We start from the raw sequence: 19,966 nt of genomic DNA on the forward strand, positions 1-19,966 counted from the left end.
CCACGGGATGAGCCTGCTGGCAGCGGTGCTCATCTGCACCATCCACTGCTGCCAGGAGCATCTGTCCGGGGCTTCGGCTCCTGCATCCCGCTCGCCTCCCCTTTCCTCTCTGCCTGTGTAGCTGCGCAGCCCTCGACAAAGACCACACGGCCGGTGGACAAAAATAGCTCCTGTGGAAGCTGTGCAGGTGTCAGGAACGAGCAGGCAAAGCCCACTGCCACGCGGTCACGGTGGTGACAAACCGCTGCCACATGCCAGGGTGCACGTCCTCTGCTTTCTGAGGGGATGTGGCACCTGCTAAGGGCTTGTTAAATCGTTGTTAGATGTGTGGCTTGGAGCAAGCACTGGGAATGCACTAGATAAAAGGTGCTATGAAGATGTCCCCCCTTGCTGGTGGAGAAAAGGCCCACACTGCAAGCCGTGTCCTGCCCCCCTGTGCCGCCCAGCGTCACGCTTGTGTCTGTTCGGGGAAAGCACTGGCGGTGGGAAAAGGTCCTGGCTCCCCTCTCTCATAGAATCACAGCATCATTTTGGTTGGAAAAGCCCATCAAGATCATCGAGTCCAACCATAACCCACCCCTGGTTCTGCCCCATGTCCTGAGAACCTCATCTCCATCTGTCCAGCCCTCCAGGGATGGTGACTCCAGCACTGCCCTGGGCAGCCTGTTCCAATGCCCCACAGCCCTTTGGGGAAGAAATTGTTCCCAGATCCAACCTCACGCTCCCCTGGCGCAACTTGAGGCCGTTTCCTCTCATCCTGTCCGTGCTGTCAGGGTGCAGGAGCTCTGGTCTGGGGGCCGGGGACTTCTACTGCACGGTGTCTTCCACAGCGTGGGGGCAGAAGGTCCCACCATGCTTTGGTAGGAGGAAGATGCTGAAACAACTAGGAAGAGCTTTGGAATATTAAAACTTTGCAGGCTCCTAATGTGTAATAATTAATGTTAAGAGGGAATGGGCTTGTGCCAGATGAGATACTGAGTGTGCCAGGAGGGTGACTGCTCTCCTTGCCAGTGTTGGTGTATATAACCGATACGGAAAGGCGGTGCTAACCTTAATTATTACTGCTCTGGATAGTGTTTTCAGTGTGAAATTGATGGACTTTTTTGCCAAAAACCATTGTGGAGGTTTACCTCTTTGGAGCTGGCTGTGCACAGGCACTGCGGGATCAGCAGCACTGCTCCCGCTGTCGGATGTCACATCCTTGTCGAGTGTGATGCTGCTGCATATTCCCCGTTGTTCCTTGTTCCTCTGGTGTCCGGGCAGTGTGGGGAAGGAGATGGAGAACATCGTGTGTTGCAGGACGTGGCCAGGTGCAACATGCAGGGAAAAAGGCAGTTGGTTGGTTTAGGCAGCCGTGGATGGGGGTTTGGCTGGGGCTGTCTGGCCAAACGGTGCAGGGTTGGGCAGCCCTGTGGTGCTGCCTGGGTGTCCGTATGCCTTGAGCTGTGGTGTTGGTCCTGGTTCTCCCTCCTCTGAACGTGGTAACTTGAGTTTGACAAAGGACGTGGTCTGCAAGACCAAGGTGTTGATATAAGGGCCAGGTGAAGACTAACCACACCTTCAGTTTTCAGCATTTCCTCCTTGTGAGGTGGGAGCAGATTGTAACAAGACAGTCTTCTCCTGGGCTCTGGAATCTCCTTCTGTAAGGTGTTTTCTCTCGCTCTTGAACAATTTCTTCCATTGGTGCCATCTCTTTGCTTTATTGGATCCCCTCCCATCTTCTTCAGCCAGTTCCCAGACAAGGACGTTCCCCTGCACATGTCCGGTGAGGTGCAGGCTCCTCCTTCCCCTCCCTTGCCCCCAGCCCGTGGTCCAGCATCAGTAACCACCAGCATCTGCAGCCACCTAACCTCCTGTGGCACAGCTGTTTTCCATACATTTAATGAAACATGGCACATGAGCTTCTCTGTCTGATCTGGTACGTCACAATCACAGAGCCTTGCAGCTCCTCTTTTTGTAGAATCATGGATAGGTGAGGTGGGAAGGGACCTCTGGAGGTCACCTGGTCCAACACCCCTACTCAAGGTGCGTCACCTAGAGCAGGTTGCCAGGGACCATGGCCAGATTCGAATATCTCCAAGGAGGGAGGCTCCTCAGTGTCTCCAGGCGACCTGTGATCAGTCGCCATCGCAGTAGAAAACTCCTTACAGAACCACAGGCTGGCTGAGGTTGGCAGCGACTCTGGTAGGTCAGAAGCAGGAAAGACTGAAATCCTCCAGTGCCAAAGGAGTTGGTTGGGTGATAAGTCCTCCATGAAAGAGATGGGGCCCCAGTTGGTGGAGGCTCCTGACAACCCAAGTGCAAATTTGGTGCTTATTTTGATCCAGAGCATATGAGCTTTGGATCAGAGAAGACTTCTTGAGGACATATATCTTCATTATCAAGCGGACCGTGTTTGGTGATAGCTAGTGTCTGTCTTCAGAAGTTGTTCAAAGAATATTATTAGCTCCTGAGATGGAAACGAGAAGAGCACATCGCCCCCTGACCATTGCACGCAGGCGCCGGATCTTCTGCAACACAGCGTTTGGGTGCAGTCCCTGTCCCAGCACCAGGTGCTGTGGCCCCGCTGAGGCTGGTGTGGGAAATCCTGCCCATCCCTTGGCCCCAGAAGGACAGAACTGAACAGGGGGTTAACTCTCCACAGGCTGCGAGAAGCGGGCAAGCCAAGCGTTAGTGGGCATGACTTCCAGAAAACTGGATTAACTACATCTTCAATCCTTGTCCTTACTGTCCTGCCGTCGGCTGCCGCCTTCCTTGCTGACTCTCCCATAGCCTCCTGCCAGCGTACGAGCGGATACAAGGTCCTGGAGTTGCATTTGGCCATTAGATTATTGCTCTCCATGGGAACCGGCTGAGATTGGTCCTTTTTCAGTATCTTTCTAATTGTTTTTTAGCTTGGTTTTGTCATTAATCAAGTGTCTTTAAATCAGATAGGTGAAGCAAGCACAGCTCCTCTGTGCCGCCTCTGCCAGACGGTGAATGGATTTTCCACCAGCCTGCAAGCTCTTAATGAAAGTACTGAATTGAACTCGACCTCGGAGTGAGCCCTGTGTGGGACTCATTCCTCATTTTTCCCCAGTCCGACTCCACATCTTTAGTTACCTGGTCCCTGTGTCCAGCCTGACGTCACGGATGTGGTGTACCCGTACGTCCCTGCCTAGCGCCGGGCTGCTGCAAACTGCAGAAGAACCAAAGGTGCGCTCTCCTTGCCGCTCTTCCTTCCTTTCACATTTTACTTCGATTAAAGCCTTCCGCTGTCCGGGGCCTGGTTTTGCTTCTGAGCGGTGTTAGATCCACGCCATTCTAGCAGCAGTGCCTTTTCACATCTGCAGCAGCTGGAGGTTTCTGTTGTCATTCCTGAGCGTCACCGGTGTGTATGGAAGCTGTTGCTCGCTGAGAGTTAGCGTCGGGCTCTGCAGCCTCAGAGGAGAGCGTTGCTGTCCCTGCGAGAGCTGCTGCAGAACCACATGCACGTCTGGATGCGAAGCGTGGGCAATGGCCACGTGTCTTGTGCACGGAGCAGCCCCACGCCCGTGGTGTGAGTGTGAGGGTTTGCATCGAGCAGCCAGAAATGTGAGGCGGGATAACTTGGAAAAAGGCGGGTGATGGTGAAAAAGCCTCTGTTTGTCAGGGTTTGTGAAGGAGGATGAGGATGCACCATGACCATAGTGTATGAGGTGGGGAACACAGCCACATCTTGTGACCCAGGATGTCCACAGATGTTTAGAAGAAACGCCGGCATGAGATTTCCCCAAGTCTTCTCCTTGGGGAATGCAAAACCTGCTGTCTAAAAGGTAGAAAGATCACCCTGGAGGGAGAGGGAAGTCCCTCCTGAGAGAGCTGCGGGGCAGGAGGGCTCCCCTGGCCGTGTGTGGGTCACCGAGCTCCTGAGGAGGGTGAGCCTTGGGCAGTGCTCTTGCCTGAGGACCTTCTGCCAGACATGTGGGGCTGCCAGCCACGTGGCGGCAGGGGCCACGGTGCCTGCAGACGGCTTTGCCTACACAGTAGTGACATTTGAAACCTATTTTTTTAAGTGTGCAGATGATCAGACAGGTAGCAGTGACTGGCCAACCAGTTGCCCACAGCAGGGGCTTGGGGCAGAGTGTGAAGGCTGGCGGGGCAGAGCCCACTGCTGTACCGGGTAATTAGCGGAGAGTGAGCAGCACCGCGAATGGGGAAGGCAAATCCTGATGAAGAAAGAGAGTGAAGTGGCAGGGGAGGGTGAATCCCAGTGTGTGGAGAGGGAACAGGCTGGGGAAGCTGTAATTAAAGGAGACAGATGGCAGGAGCAAGAGGAGTCCAATGTAGCGAGGGGGTGGAGGGCTTTGGAAGAGGCTGCAGAGATGTGGGGCCAGGATGGAAAGGGTGAGTGGGTGCCGAGGAGGGACTGTTGGGATCAACACGAGACCATACACAAAAATATTTCCTATGCAAGAGCTGAGGAGGGCGGATGAGTCCTTGGCAGTTGGTCTGTGCAGTCGCTGACCTGCATCCTTCCTTTCCGTGCAGCCTGAACACATCCTTGCATTCTTTTGCAGTGATTTTGTAGGGTCTCTGCAATTTTCTGTTTGTTCCAGCTGTGTTGTTTCATCTTTCTTGTTAAAGACAAGTTGTTTTTTCTCCCTTCCTACCGCCATTCCAGTTTCTGTGTTTTTATTTCGAGCAGTCAGAGGTAACCTGCCCTTCTCTGAGGGGCGCTGAGCAAGGACAGTGCTGGAAGTTTGGAGCTGTAAAGTGGGGAGCAAGCAGGATTTGCTGGTCTGGGTGCTCCCCTTGCTTTTGGGATCACCTGTTCCCTCCTCCATCAGAGGGGAGAGTTCCCCTCCAATGAATTAACGAGCACTGTGGAAAAGGTGGCTGGTGACAGTGTGGTGACACTGGCTACTGAGGCCATGCTGAGGAGGAGCAGGAGGCTGGAGTGAGCGTGCCGGGCAGCGCCGTGCCGGGGAGTGCCGTGCCGGGCAGCGCCGTGCCGGGCAGCGCCGTGCCATGGAGCACCGTGCCGGGCAGCGCCGTGCCGGGGAGCGCCGTGCCGGGGAGCGCCGTGCTGGGGAGCGCCGTGCCGGGCAGCGCCGTGCCGGGGAGCGCCGTGCCGGGCAGCGCCGTGCCAGGGAGCGCCGTGCCGGGCAGCGCCGTGCCAGGGAGCGCCGTGCCGGGCAGCGCCGTGCCGGGGAGCGCCGTGCTGGGGAGTGCTGTGCTGGGGAGCGCCGTGCCGGGCAGCGCCGTGCCGGGGAGTGCCGTGCCGGGCAGCGCCGTGCCGGGGAGTGCCGTGCTGGGTAGCGCCGTGCCGGGCAGCGCCGTGCTGGGGAGCACGTCGGCACTGCGGCCATGGCAGGCAGCGTCTGGCGCTGCCCGCGGCTGCAGGCCCTGCCTGCTCGGGCAGCGCGGGCAGGGGGAGGCGGGAAGGGCTCACCAGCAGCAGCAGCAGCAGCAGGAAAGGTGCCGGGGCCGGTGGATGGGGATGTGCTGGGCAGAGCTGGGCGGTGGCGGTGGGGAGGATGGTCAGGAGCCAGCGATGTGCTCGCCCTGCCTGGGCTGGGAGGTCTCCAGGCAGCAGCGGGTACACTCCTGTGCCCTTGAGCTGGATCAGGGGGAAGTTCCTGATCAGGAACAATTTGTTTCTGATTTCTGTAAATTAATAACTGAACAGAAGAGCTCAGCAGTGGGGCAGCCTTGTGATGAAGATTGTGGAAAGAGGGCACAGCCCCAGCACGTGTGTCTTACGGAGGCATGGAGCTGGCTTGCTTTTGCGTTTGGAGCGGTGGGTGCATGAGAAGGTGGACGGAGCAGACCTTGCCTTCCCACAGCAGTCACCTGCTTGCCCTGATCCATGGCCCTGGGGCCTGAGTGACCCCAGCCTCAGTGAATGAAGCCGGTTCCTGAGGTCAGGGAGAGCCAGCTTTGCCCTCGAGCATCTTCAGCAGGGGCCTGGCAGAGCAGGCGGCTGGGGGGCTCTGCAGGCCGTGCCAGCACCATCCCTGACAGGTGGCCAAGCAAAAGGATTAAGGTTTGATGTAAGGAAGAAATGCTGCACGATGAGGGTGGTGAGACACTGGCACAGGCTGCCCAGAGCAGCTGTGGATGCCCCATCCCTGGAGTGTTCAAGGTCAGGCTGGACGGGGCTCTGAGCAACCTGCTCTGGTGGGAGATGTCCCTGCCCATGGCGGGGCTTGGACTGGATCATCTTTGAAGTTCCCTTTCAACCCAAACCACTCTGTGAGTCAGTGATCCTCTGAAAAAGATAATTAAGCAAGTGCCAAACCCTGTGAATTGGATATTTTCCCATTTTGCCCTTTTCCATCTCTTCCCTGCTGCCTCACTAGTGACACTCTGTGACCTGGCCTGCTGCTAAAGCCTCCTGATGACCCAAGCCCATTTTCTCTTTTGATTAAATGCATTTACGATGATTGCTTGTGTGTTGCTATTTATGGAGATGCAGCAGGCTGCCGAGCAGTGGGTGGCTCGTAGGGACCTTCCCGGCCTTTCTGTGCCCAAAGCATCTGCTCGGCCACCCGGCAGAGCCGCAGGTTGCAATGGCTGGTTGACCCGGACAGGGTGTTCCCTTAGCAAACCTTGTGGACCTCCAGCTGGGGGTGGAGCTGTCAGACGGCTGCTGCCGTGCTCAGCGCCCAGGGCAGCGAGAATGGGGGGAGTCAGGGTGAGTGGGACAGGGAACCACAACAGCAGAAATACCAGCCATCCTGCCTGGGAATGGGCCACTAGCAACGCAGCTTGTCATGGTCCATTTGGATCTCTCAGATTTACAGGACAACACAGTCTGTAAATTAAACTTGATTTTGTGAGCTCATTAGGAAGAAAACAAACAGGATAAACAAGGGCTCAATACACTTTGCACAGACTAGTCCTGACATGCAAATTCATTAGTTCTTCAATTAATGCAATTTCGAACTCAAAAGTTCTCAAGTTCATAACTTGCAACTTGTAACTCATGCATCTATGAGCAAAACGGTGACGCAGCAGCGGGTGGGCGTGCTCGTCCCCGCTCTGGGTCACAGTGCAGGCGTCCTCCGTGTCACACCGGGAAGCACAGAAGCCTCAGCAGTCTGGCTGCTGCTGGAGCCTCTTAAGAAATGTTGGAGCCACTTAAGAAACTCTTTTTGGGTAAGTTCATGTGGTTATACCTTCCAGCTTGGAAACTAGGTCTATACCATTGCCATTAGTTACTGGATTCTGAAGAAAGCACCAGACAACCAATATGCAAGGATGCCGGCTGCAGGTGGGTGCCCTTTCTGGCCACCATGTCTTGCCTACGTGTTCTACTCACTTGGACCTAATGATGCTGCTCTCCAAATCCAAGCAGGAATTGAGTGAACAGTCACTCAGTTCCCTGCACTTCAGTCTGTGTTTAAAAACATAAATCAGAGCGTTTTTTTAAGGAAAATAAAATGCTGGATTGGGCAGCAGAGGTGTCCGTACTCTTCAGCGGGTTCTTTCTGAGGCTTCATTTCTCACGTGTGGCTTTGCGTACTGAATAGCAGTGTCCTGAAGGATGCTGGCTCACGCTGAAGCTCTGGGTGGTAGGACGTCTTCAGGTCATTTTATTCCACCAGTGCTAGAAAAGGTTTTCTTTCCAGCAAGAGGTGATACTTGCTCTTTACCATGGAAATGTGCAACTCTAAAAAGAACTTTTCCACAACTCCCTGGCTGGCTGCCTTTCCGCACGAAGCCCTGTTTCTCTGTGTCCAAATGCGGTCACGGTATGTGATCTGCATCACCTTGTGCATGAGGTGAAGGATTTCGCAGTCCCTTGGTCAGGCCCTGCTTCTCCGCTGCCCTGTGGTCTGCTCGGAGCCCAGGGCCCCTTGCTGGCATAGACTCTCTAGCTTGGACTTGCTTTCTCATCCTGAACAATTTAAACATGGCATTCGGGGTACATCTGCTTTTGGGAAGAGCCATGGTGTGTCCTGGGTCAAATAAGTGCTGGGCTCATGATGGGTCATGCAGAAGTGGGCTGTGCTGGTTGATGTGTGGGACGTTCCCCATCGGAGCCCTCTGCTCCCAGCAGAGCTGTTCCTGCCCCTGCTGAAGGAGATTGGCTAACCGGACAGGCCAGGGACATGTCCAAGGAAGGTCCTGAGGTAGGCTTGTGGCATGTATGATCATGCTGTCCTGCAGAGCAGTGTCTGGTGCGGGCTGGGATGGCTGTTGCCCTCCAGAGCTCTGCCTCCTGCTCTGGGCTTCGGAGAGGTCCAAAACTTTTTATTTTAGTTTTTATAACTCAGTTGGATTGAGCTGGCATTGCATTCAGCTTTCTAGAAGAAGGTCAGGTAAACAAATGCTATTCCTAGACCAGCGAGAAAGCAGCATGGGCTGGGGTGCTCAGGGTGGTGGAGAGTATGTCCGGGTCACCGCTCGTTGCAGGAAGAAGCTCTCCTGATGGTGGCTCAGAGGCAACCTCCCAAAGGGGTGGAGGATAAACAGGGAAGGATAGATCAAATGCTTCAGTGTACAGCCGGGGTGATAGGAATAAAGTTACCAAGGCATGTGAACCTCATAAAGTTCAACCAGGCCAAGTGCAAGGTCCTGAACCTGGGTCAGGGCAACCCCAGAACCAGCACAGACTGGGGGAGGATGGATGGATGGATGGGTGGATGGATGGATGGATGGATGGATGGATGGATGGATAGCAACCCTGTGGAGAAGGACTGGTAGATGACAGATGAGACATGAACTGACAGTGTCTGCTTGCAGCCCAGAAAGCCAAGTGTCTCCTGGGCTGCATCAGCAGCAGCGTGGGCAGCAGGTGGAGGGAGGGGATGCTCCCCCTCTGCTCTGCTCTCCTGGGACCCCCAGAGCACCGAGTCCAGCTCTGGGTCCCCAGCACAAGACAGACACGGACCTGGCAGAGCGGGGCCAGAGGAGCCGCTGAAACGGTCCAAGGGCTGGAACAGCTCTGCCCTGGAGAGAGGCTGAGAGAGCTGGGCTGTGCAGCCTGGAGAAGGCTCCAGGGAGACCTTGTGGTGGATGTGCAATCCTTAAAGGGGGCTATAGGAAAGATGGAGAGAGTTTTGACCAGGGCCTGCAGTGACAGGACAGGGGACAAGAGTTTTAAATTGAACAGGGATGGGGTTAAGTTGGACACGGGGAAGAAATGCTGCACGATGAGGGTGGTGGGACACTGGCACAGGCTGCCCAGAGCAGCTGTGGGTGCCCCATCCCTGGAGTGTTCAAGGTCAGGCTGGACGGGGCTCTGAGCAACCTGCTCTGGTGGGAGATGTGCCTGCCCATGGCGGGGCTTGGGCTGGATGATCTGTGAAGGTCCCTTCCAACACAAACCACTCTGTAAGTCCATGATCCTAAGATTAAGCATGGAACAAAAAGAAATTATTTAGTTGCCCCAGACAAGACCAATTAATAAACCAGAGAATTGCAGTTGCTCGTTTGTGATCTCAAATTCAGCCTAGTTTGTGTTACTCAGACCTAGAAGAAGGTTTTTCTTTGCTGGAATGTGGAAAGTCCTTGTCACAGCCTGGGGAGGGACCTCCCGTGCAGCAGCACTGCTCGTGTCCAGGTCTCGGCGCTGGGGTGACCGGTGTCAGCACCACAGCCTTGAGCCTGGGAGAATGAGAGGCAAAGCTCTGTGTTGTGCAGACGTGCTGTGCTCATGCTGAAGAGCCTCATCCCCTTTTTGTCTCAGCAGATAAAGGGAACTGAGGACAAGGTGAAAAGTGAGCAGCTTTGGTATAAATGATCATGACTTGCTCCTTTGTATCATGTGTGCACAGAACAAATTTAGAGGACTATATTCTCAGTGCATCCTTTTGTATTTCTCACCTGTTTTCTGTAACTCCTACTTTTGCAGTTTTACTTGCCATTTATCTCTGCTTGCCCATACATGGTGGGCAGGAGGAGGAGATTTCACACTCCCTCCCAGTGGCACAGACACTGGACCTGGGAGTCGCAGGGAGCTGGAAAGTCCAGCAAGCACCAGCCCGAAGGATGAGCTGAGTGTTTTTGTGGCATACTTGAAGAAGAGCAGGAACCTTGCAGCTGTTTTGGTAAATTAATAAAGGAAAATGGGAGAATAATGTATAATAGAAGGGAGAGAAGCATATGGGAAATACTTTCTTTGAGTGTCTGAGAAAACATGTGATGTATCTTTTGATGATTAAATTCTTACATTCCAACAGTAATTCAGGTTGTTACTGAACAGTTGGTACCAAAACCAGCCACTGCTGGGTCCAGTCTACCTGAAGTTATCGATGGGCAAGTTTTCCGAGAGCTGAGTAAGAGGCTGCCTCTGCCATTAGCGTTGATTTCCAATAAGTATCCACATACCTGATGGGCTCTAGGAGCTCAGCACGTAGCACAGAGTCAATTTTTAAAGGAAGAGAGAGGGAATGAGCTGGGTAATTATTGACTGATAAACCCGACCTTGCTTCTGGGCAAAATAATGGAGTATTTGAAGTGGAATTCGATCAAGACAATTAAAGGAGGGTAAGACAATTAATGTGGTTCAGTGTTGTAAAAATAGACCTGAGCAGCTTCACTTGGTGTCTCTGCCTGTGGGAGGGCTGGGCTGGCTGTGCTCCCGCCAGCCCCGGCACCGCTGTCCCGCTGTGCCCCGCGCCCAGCCTGGAGCTGCCGGGGGCTGGCGTGTGGCCCGGGGGGGTGGCAGCGGCAGCAAGAGGACTGGGCACTCATGCAGATCGTGGTGGTGTTTAGTGCCACCCTGGAGCAAGTGGGGGGTGCATGGAGAGTCTTGGAGGAGAGCCATGGGGAGCACGGGGTGCTGGAAGGAAAGCGGGAGTAGGCCATGGAAAGGGAACAAGCAGTTTGCTCGTCAGCCAGCTGATTGCTTCCAGAGAGCTGGGTGCCTCGAGACCTTGCAAGTGACACTGTAGAACAGCCAGGGATGGATGTCTTTGAACAAGAGCCAGCAGTGTCCCTGGAACCCAGTGGGCCACCCGTGTCCTGGTGCACCCAGCACAGCACGGCCAGCCGGGCAGGGGGGGACTGTCCCGCTCTGCTCTGCGCTGGGGCGGCCTCACCTGCAGCATTCCCTGTGTGCAGGGCTGGGACACAGGAGAAAAGGAGACAAAGCTACTGCAGAGTGTCCAGAGGAGGCTGCGAAGCTGGTGAAGGTTTGGAGGGGAAGCCGGATGAGCAGCGGCTGCAGTCCCTGGGTTTGTTCAGCTGGAGCAGAGCAGACTGAGGGCAGAGCTCATGGGCTGCAGGTTCAGCAGGAGCAGGAGGGGCAGGCTGAGCTCTGCTCTGTGACAGTGACAGAGCCCAGGGAACGGCAGAAGATGTGCCAGGGAGGGGCAGTGGGACATGAGGAAAAGGTTCTTCACCCAGAGGTGCTGGACACTGAACAGGCTCCCCAGGGAGGTGTCACGGCCCCAACCTGACAGTGTTCAAGAAGAGACTGGACAACATCCTCAGACACACGGGGTGACCTGTGGGGTGTCCTGTGCAGGGACAGGAGTTGGACTCGATCCTTGTGGGCCGCTCCAACTCAGAACATTCTATGAGTCTGTGTAATAGAAATATCAGTTAAACATCTCACCTGCTTCCTTTTTTAGACACTTAAAAAGTCAAAAGCTACTTTTGCGGATCACCTCCAAACACAGCCAGATGGTATAGATGAGGAGTTTTAGGGAGTGCCCTTAGTCCCAGGGGAACCATAAGAGCTTTTCAGACCCTTCCATGCATCTTCTCTGTTCTGCTCCCATGTAAAAGCCTTGTGACATTTTGCACTGATACTGAATACCAGCAGCATCTCTCCTTGCTGCATCACGAGCAGGATTCATCCCTCCTGGCACGCTGGAAGTTAAAACTCCCAGGGCTGCTGGCCCCTCACGACGGTCCCGGACGTCTCCCGTGCCCTCGCTCCTGGCAAAGGCAGATGGCCGGCTCTGTTGTGTCCTATTTCTGCAGCTCAGCAAGCAGCTGGAGCTCCTTGTGTTGCTTCTGCATGGAAGGGACAATCCCGGCTCTGCTCAGTTCTGTGCAGCTCTCTCCTGCCCGCTCCTCTGTGCGCGCCCCCTTTCTGTCATACCTTCTGCAATGGATTATATTGATCAGAGTGGAAAAAAGCTCTAGAAGATTAGGAAGGGGTTAACTCAGTGTCTTGCAAACCAAATGTCTGATTTTTAGTTCTTCTTTTACTTAGCTTGAATAAATAAGTTGTGATGTCAGAGTGAGCTCTGTTTCCAAGAAGGAACATCAGCCTATGGGAGCTGAAGGACAAATGGGACTTAGCTGGAAAGTCCCTCTCCACAGGGCTGCTCTCCATCCATCCATCCATCCATTCATCCATCCATCCATCCTCCCCGAGTCTGTGCTGGTACTGGGGTTGCCCTGACCCAGGTGCAGGACCTTGCACTTGGCCTGGTTGAACTTTATGAGGTTCATATGGAGCCACTTCCCCAGGCTGTTCATGTCCCGCCGGATGTCACCCCTTCCCTCCAGTGTGTCAATGGCAGCGCTCAGCTCAGTGTCACCCTCAAACTTGCTGAGGGTGCCCTTGATCCCACTGTCTGCGTCACTGATGAAGATGTTAAATAGTATTGGTCCCAGTATGGACCCTTGAGGGACACTGCTCATTACAGGTTTCCACTTGGGCATTGAGACACTGACTGCAGTGATTGGGATGTGGCCATCCAGCCAGTTCCTTATCCACCTGTAGTCCATCCATCAAACACGTATTTCTCCAAATAAGAGGCAAGAAACTTGTGGGGCACCATGTCAAAGGCCTTACAGAAGTCCAGATTGACAATGTCTGTAGCTCTTCCTTTGTCCACTAACGCAGTCACTCCATCATAGAAGACCACCAGGTTTGTCAGGCATGATTTGCCCGTGGTAAAGCCATGCTGGCTGTCCCTCATCACCTCCCTGTCATCCATGTGTTTCAACAGGTCTTCCAGGAGGATCTCCTCCATGATTTACTGGGCACGGATTGACTGGTCAGTAGTTCCCAGCCCGGGGCTGGCACAGCCTTTCTAGCCAATCTCCTTCCTGTTGTGTTTTAAAATAGGACACTGTGGAAAATGTTTCAACCAACTCCGTAGATCCCCAGGAAGGATCCTTTATGGTTTGCTCCCACAGACTGGGTAGCTCGTGGGGGCTGCCAGCTCTGCGCTTGCTCTTTTCATACGCCTTTAAAAAATACCCTACATTTCACAAATATAAGTGCCAAAATAAACAGGCACATCAATGGTAAGCTGTGAGAGATGGAGGAAAAGTTTTAAGGCAAGAAAGGTTAATTTTTGTAGATTTTCTTGGAGGAACTGTGGTCAGGATCTTTAATTTTTTGTTGGAAATGCTTTGTCTTTCCCCAAAGGTCCTTTTTTCCAGCTTTGTCAGGGAACTCAGTTACAAATTAGTTTGAAGTGGTACTTTTCTTGATGACGTTGGTTGTTGTCAGTATAGAACTGCAGGTCACGAAGAGGCGAAGGTTTATTAATCTGAATAATGAGCGAGGAAGCGTGGCGTATCGTGTGTGCAGAGTCACCGTGCGCAGATGTGCTGCGGCGGGCCGGTGTCCCTCACCCCTGGTTCACTGTGAAGGGGGGAGGTTTCCCGCCTGCCGCTGCCCTTGCGCCCAGGGCCGGTGCTTCGGAGGCTTTTCCTCCTTCACTGACCGTGGTGAACGTCACTGCTGAGCGCTGGGCGGCAGGCAGAGGTGTGTCCCCCGCCCCAAGGAGCATCCTGTCTGGCAGCTCTGGGTGTTCCTAGTGTTGTTCGTCCCCTTCCCTGTGGTGTGGGGATGCTTTTGGGAGCTCAGGGAGCTGTGGGGAAGGGGAACATGAAGGAACTGCATTTTCCTCTTTTCCAAGCAGCTGAGGCTGGACCGGAGCTCAGTGGTGTTACCAGCCTGGGCTGGGCCTTTGCTTTCTGCCAGGCTGGTGCCCCACTTGCTGTTGGCAGGAGGAGAAAGGGCTCCCGCTGCTGCCTGCACCCCTGCCCGCACCCCTGCCTGCACCCCTGCCTGCATCCCTGCCCGCACCCCTGCCCGCACCCCTGCCTGCACCCCTGCCTGTACCCCTGCCCGCACCCCTGCCTGCACCCCTGCCTGTACCCCTGCCCGCACCCCTGCCTGCACCCCTGCCTGCACCCCTGCCTGCACCCCTGCCTGCATCCCTGCCTGAACCCCTGCCTGCACCCCTGCCCGCACCCCTGCCTGCACCCCTGCCCGCACCCCTGCCTGTACCCCTGCCTGTACCCCTGCCTGCACCCCTGCCTGCACCCCTGCCTGCATCCCTGCCTGCACCCCTGCCTGCACCCCTGCCCGCACCCCTGCCTGCACTCCTGCCTGCACCCCTGCCTGCACCCCTGCCTGTACCCCTGCCTGCACTCCTGCCTGCACCCCTGCCTGCACCCCTGCCTGCACCCCTGCCTGCATCCCTGCCTGCACCCCTGCCCGCACCCCTGCCCGCACCCCTGCCCGCACCCCTGCCTGCACCCCTGCCTGTACCCCTGCCTGCACCCCTGCCCGCACCCCTGCCTGCACTCCTGCCTGCACCCCCACCTGCACTGCCGCCTGCACCCCTGCCTGCACCCCTGCCTGCACCCCTGCCTGCACTCCTGCCCACCCCCCCATCTGCACCCCTGCCTGCACCCCCGTCTGCACCCCTGCCTGCACTGCTGCCTGCATCCCCGTCTGCATCCCTGCCTGCAGCCCCGCCTGCCCTTCTGCCTGCACCCCCACCTGCACTCTTGCCTGCAGCCCTGCCTGCAGCCCTGCCTGCACTTCTGCCTCCCCTGTGCTGCTTGGCCTCCCCTCCAGGGAAGGTCATGGGGCCCTGGGGCTTCCCCAGGGGTGTACGCGTCAACCCAACCAAAGCCTCCTGGTCCCTCCCAGCAGGGACTGGGATCACAGCCCATGGTGCTGGTGGCCATGGGGACATCCCCACTCCCGGGCAGTGCTCAGTGCCAGCAGGAGCAGAGCAGATGTCCCGGGCTGGCTGTGGGAGGGGGCGGATCCTGACCTGTCCTCTTAAACATCATGTCCTATCCCTTAGCGCTGTTGTGCTCATGGAGGTAACCCCGGCCATAGCGGCAGTGATGTTGTGGTGCTTCAGCTTCCTGTTGCTGGATGTTACTCACCGTGAACAGTTAAATAGATTTGAGTGAGTCACTTAAACAGACGCCATGGATGTGAAAATAATTGTCTGGCAAGCCTGTGCCTGCCAGGTCGCCGAGTAATCCTCACACGTCCTGTGACTCAAAGCCAGCCAGAAGGAGTGTTTTCTCCCTGCTGCTCAGTTGGAAATATTTTGCAGGAAGGCAGCCTTGCTCCCTGTCTCGTGTCCCCTCCATCCATCCGCGTGGTCCTGTCCCCTTCCTGAGCGACCAGCACAGCAGGATGCTCCCCCACACTCGCCACTTGCCCTGTGCATCCTCAGTGACATCTCTGCAGCGTATCCCTCAGACCAAACTGACAGGAGAAGGGAAAGAACGTAGCAGTGAGGTACATGACATTGTTCCATAGGACTGAAGGTGGATATGGCCTCCAAGGCCCCTGGTCAGTACCCTCCAGCAGATCCATTAGGTCAGGTTGCTCAGGCCTTCACCCAGCCACATGTTGAGTATCCTTAAGGACTGGACATCACACAGGCTCTCTGGGTCCAGAATTTGACCACCTTCATTATGATTATTTTTTTCTTCTCGATATCTAATTGGAATTTTGCTTGTCCCAGCTTGGTCTGTCACTGCTTGTCCTATTTCTGTGCATCTCCAAGTTTCAGCAAGAACCTGAAGGTCACCTCCAAGGACCAGCAGTCAGTCTGGCTCCGGCTTCTCTCCACTGTCCTGCTGGGTAGTCCCAGGCAGCAGTAGGAACCCGCTTTGCTTTCCCCTTTCCAGGTGAACAAACGCAGCTTTCAGTCTGTGCTGTGTTCATGGCAGCCTGTTGTCCCTCAGTACTGCTGGGTCTTTGCATCCCTGTCAGCTGGGAGGTTCCTCAGCCCAGGATGGTTTGTTTCTTTATTAATCATAGAATCACAGAATCATTTTGGTTGGAAAAACCCCTCAAGATCAGCAAGTCCAACCATAACCCACCCCTGGCACTGCCCCATGTCCTGAGAACCTCATGTCCATCTGTCCAGCCCTCCAGGGATGGTGACTCCAGCACTGCCCTGGGCAGCCTGTTCCAATGCCCCACAGCCCTTTGGGGAAGAAATTGTTCCCACATCCAACCTCACCCTCCCCTGGCGCAACTTGAGGCCGTTTCCTCTGCTCCTGGCGCTTGTTCCTGGGGAGCAGAGCCCGACCCCCCTGGCTCCAAGCTCCTTTCAGGCAGTTCAGAGATCAGAAGGTCTCCCCTCAGCTCCTGTTCTCCAGCTGAACCCCCAGCTCCCTCAGCCGCTCCATCACACTTGTGCTCCAGCCCCTCACCAGCTCCGTTCCCTTCTCTCCACTCACTCCAGCACCTCAAGGCCTTTCTTGGTGTGAGGGGCCTGAAACTGCCCCCAGGATTCGAGGTATGAATACAAGTTAAATACAAGTTCTTTCAAGAATGGGGAAAAGACAAATAATTGGTCACTTAAATGAGAACTCAAACTGAAAATGTCCTCTTCCTTTCCCTTTATTCATGCTTGCTCTATAGTAAATACATAATTGTACCACTTCCCCCGGTGAGGCCACTGTGTTGGCTTGCTCAGAAATACCTGTGGCCTGGGGTGAAGGTATTCGCAGACATGTTCATTTTCTCCTTTTCCCAATAGTGCTGAAGCTCTTAGCTTTGAGTCAGAAATGTGTACAACCATCGATAGGATGTGACCTTCCCCCAGCACATTCCCATCATCATGATTTTCTAATTATGCCTGTGACTGCCAGCTGGGAGCATACAGCATCAGAGCTACCACAGCCATTAAAATGACTAAGTTAATGTGCCTAGAGTCTATTAAACAAAGTTTTATTGAATTAAGTAAGTCTTGATCCCATCAAAATCAAGAGGGAGCATTAGGGTGGCAGCATTTCTGAGAAATCATATTTGAATGGCAAGTGTTTTTTACTTCCTTTAGTATCTGGATCTTGAGATATGACAACATGCTGGTCTCCCTGCTGCATTTTGGGGTTGGCCAGTCCCACGTCTGGGGCACATTTACATCCTTAGCAAGCCAGCTGGGCCACCACAAGCCCGTGGGTGGCATCTCGTACCACCCAGCCTTTTTGCAGCTATGCAGCATGAAGGGCTGCCCAGGCAGAGCAGAGCTGGGAACCCATGTGCTGAGCACAAAGGCTGTGCCCCCCACTCCAGCCCTGCTGATGTGCTCAGGGGGGTCTGGCAGTTGCTGAAGCACAGGGTGGCAAGGGGCACACCTGCACATCCCAGCTTCTTCAAGGACACTCTGGTTTCTGAGAGAGGAACCTGGATGAGATCCCAGGCTCACAGAATGGTTTGAAATGCAAGGGACCTTCACAGATCATCTAGTTCCAACACCCCTGCCATGGGCAGGCACATCTCCTGCTAGACGAGGTCACTCAGAGTCCCGTCCAACCTGACCTGGAACACTTCCAGGAATGGGGCACCCACAGCTTCTCTGGGCAGCCCGAGCAACATTTCTTCCTTATGTCCAACTTAACCCCATCCTAGTTCATTTTAAAACTCTTGTCCCCTGACCTGTCACTGAAGGCCCGGGTCAAAACTCTCTCCATCTTTCCTATAGCCCCCTTTAAGTACTGAGGGTCCACCACAAGGTCTCCCTGGAGCCTTCTCCAGGCTGCACAGCCCAGCTCTCTCAGCCTCTCTCCAGGGCAGAGCTGTTCCAGCCCTTGGACCGTTTCAGCAGCTCCTCTGGCCCCGCTCTGCCAGGTCCGTGTCTGTCTTGTGCTGGGGACCCAGAGCTGGACTCGGTGCTCTGGGGGTCCCAGGAGAGCAGAGCAGAGGGGGAGCATCCCCTCCCTCCACCTGCTGCCCACGCTGCTGCTGATGCAGCCCAGGAGACACTTGGCTTTCTGGGCTGCAAGCATACATTGCCGGCTCATGTCCCATTTGTCACCCACCAGTATCCCCCAGTTCTTCTCTGCAGGGCTGATCAAGGAGCTTTGCTCTGATCCAGGTTTCCCGAGCACAGCTTGTGGCTTGGAGGTGCTGCTGCAATGCTGAGAAATGTCCAACAGGACACGAGTGCTCAGAGAGCTCTCAGTGGTTGTGCTGGGGTCAGCTCAGAGCCCATTCCTGGCGTTTGCACTCGGGAGTGAGGGCAGATACAGCACTGCGCCAGGTCCCATCCGTCACACAGGGCTCAGAATTTCCCCAGCTGATGGACTCTCTCAGGTGTGGTACATAGTTTCCTTCTCTCTCTAGCCAAGTCCATAGTCATGGCAGCCTAGGAGATTCTTGTCACAGCATTCTTGTCCTGGAGCGGTGGCCCTGGGCAGGCTGAGGCTCAGCGACATCCTGCGTGCTCGCAGGGCTCTTCTCCTGGTGGGAGCCACACACATCGTGCAGGCACGTGTGGGATGCCTGTGAGGACTGGGAAGAAGGGACTCACTCGTTTTTATTTGTGACTCCTGTGCCCCTGCTTGTTGAAACATGAGAATTGCTTTTCACCCTCCTGCCACTGCTGGGCGGCTCAGAGTCGTTCCTGAGAGAATGGGCTGTGGGGCTGGGGACAGATTCTGCCTGCTTCAGCCCTTACTTTTCTGCCCCAAGCAGCAAATTCAGGCTGGGGAGTGAACACACACACACACACACTGGCTGCCAGTGGAGGACACGACCTGTTGTAATGCCCTGGGGAGGGCTGGCCAGTGTTGCAGGGGCTTGGTGAGTGTCCAGCAGTGTTTTTCTCTCCACTACAGGATTGTATATCCCTTCCCCTTGCTGCAGGGCATGGGGCAGGGTGGGGCTGTGCCCAGCTCCTGGTTGCCCCACCAGCAGCCGGGTTATTTCCAGGCCCGGGACTGTGAGGAGAGCGCAGTGGGGTGTGTGGGGCTCCTAGTCTGGAGGTGGGAGTGCTCAGAGCTCCGGTCTCCATGTGCCATGGAGCTGGGCAGCAGATTTTACTCATGTATCCAGCACATTGTGTTTGCTCTTTTCCTTCTCCCCAGAAACGAAGGAGGAGCTGGAGGAGCTGATGTCTGACATAAAGAAGACAGCGAACAAAGTGCGCTCCAAGCTAAAGAGTGAGTATTTGCCTGCAGTGCTGTCGCGGGGCTCTGCCCTCGGGGCCCCTGCCCGGCAGCCCCAGCAGTGGGTGGCACAGCTCCCATCCTGGGGTAGGGAGCATTGCTGCCCTGGGTCTTGCTCCTTGTCCCCACTGCCCAGCACCTCCCATGCGTTCCCCGTGACCAGAAATGCTGTGGCACCCTGGCTGTCACCTCAGCTCTGTGCCGTCAGCAGCTGGGGTTTGACTCAGGTCAAGACAGTTGGAGGTGGTTTGCTCTGGGTGGGAAAGGGCAGGTGACAGACACAGTTTGGGCCTGTGTGTCCTCTGGCAGCCTGAGCTGGTGCTGAGAGAGGTCACAGAGCTGGAGGAAGGGACAGCCAGAAGTGGCGTCTGCCACTGTTTGCGAGGATCACTCGGGGATGGGTGTCACCTTCCCTCCCCCTGGCACCCTCCAGCTGCTTTTATTTGCCCTTTGGGAATTTGCCCCTTTGAGCCCCATTCCCAGGATGCAGCTGAGGGGACAGGCCATGAGCACCAGTGGGCTGTGAGCAGGTCCCATGCCACCAGCACTGGCAGATGTTGGGCTCTCCCAGTGGGCCCCAGCTCTGAGCAGACCCACACCATGGCCAAAGGTTGGATTGCCAGTGCTGAGTGGTTGAAGAGTTGCTGGTGTGGGATTTGCAAGCCCCAAAGAAGAGTTGGCTCTTCCCTAGGGAGCCAGGTTGGCATGGTGGTGGGGAAGAAAGGGGCCATTGGGCTTGAGGAAGGTTATCTCATCTCATCAGCCTGTCCCAGTGTCCTGACACACCTCCGCCTTGGGCAGTGCAGGGACAGGGTGCGGCCAACATGACCATCAGTTTCCACCATTGGAAGAGTCAATCAATCTC

At 55.3% G+C, this 19,966-nt stretch overlaps 1 protein-coding gene across 2 annotated transcripts in view; it reads left to right on the forward strand.

Moving 5' to 3' along the window:
- The window catches only part of STX1A (syntaxin 1A), an 80,759-nt gene that overhangs the window by 37,783 nt on the left and 23,010 nt on the right, over positions 1-19,966 (forward strand). For both annotated transcript variants that reach the window (XR_010467380.1, XM_065037342.1), the window contains exon 4: positions 19,021-19,095. Coding sequence is in view for 1 of the 2 variants with exons in the window: in XM_065037342.1 (XP_064893414.1) it covers positions 19,021-19,095 (75 nt within the window). In the remaining variant the exon portion in view is untranslated. The remainder of the gene's footprint in view (positions 1-19,020; positions 19,096-19,966) is intronic.

The sequence above is a fragment of the Columba livia genome, chromosome 20 (genome assembly GCF_036013475.1).
Source record: "Columba livia isolate bColLiv1 breed racing homer chromosome 20, bColLiv1.pat.W.v2, whole genome shotgun sequence".
In the NCBI taxonomy this organism is placed as follows: Eukaryota; Metazoa; Chordata; class Aves; order Columbiformes; family Columbidae; genus Columba; species Columba livia.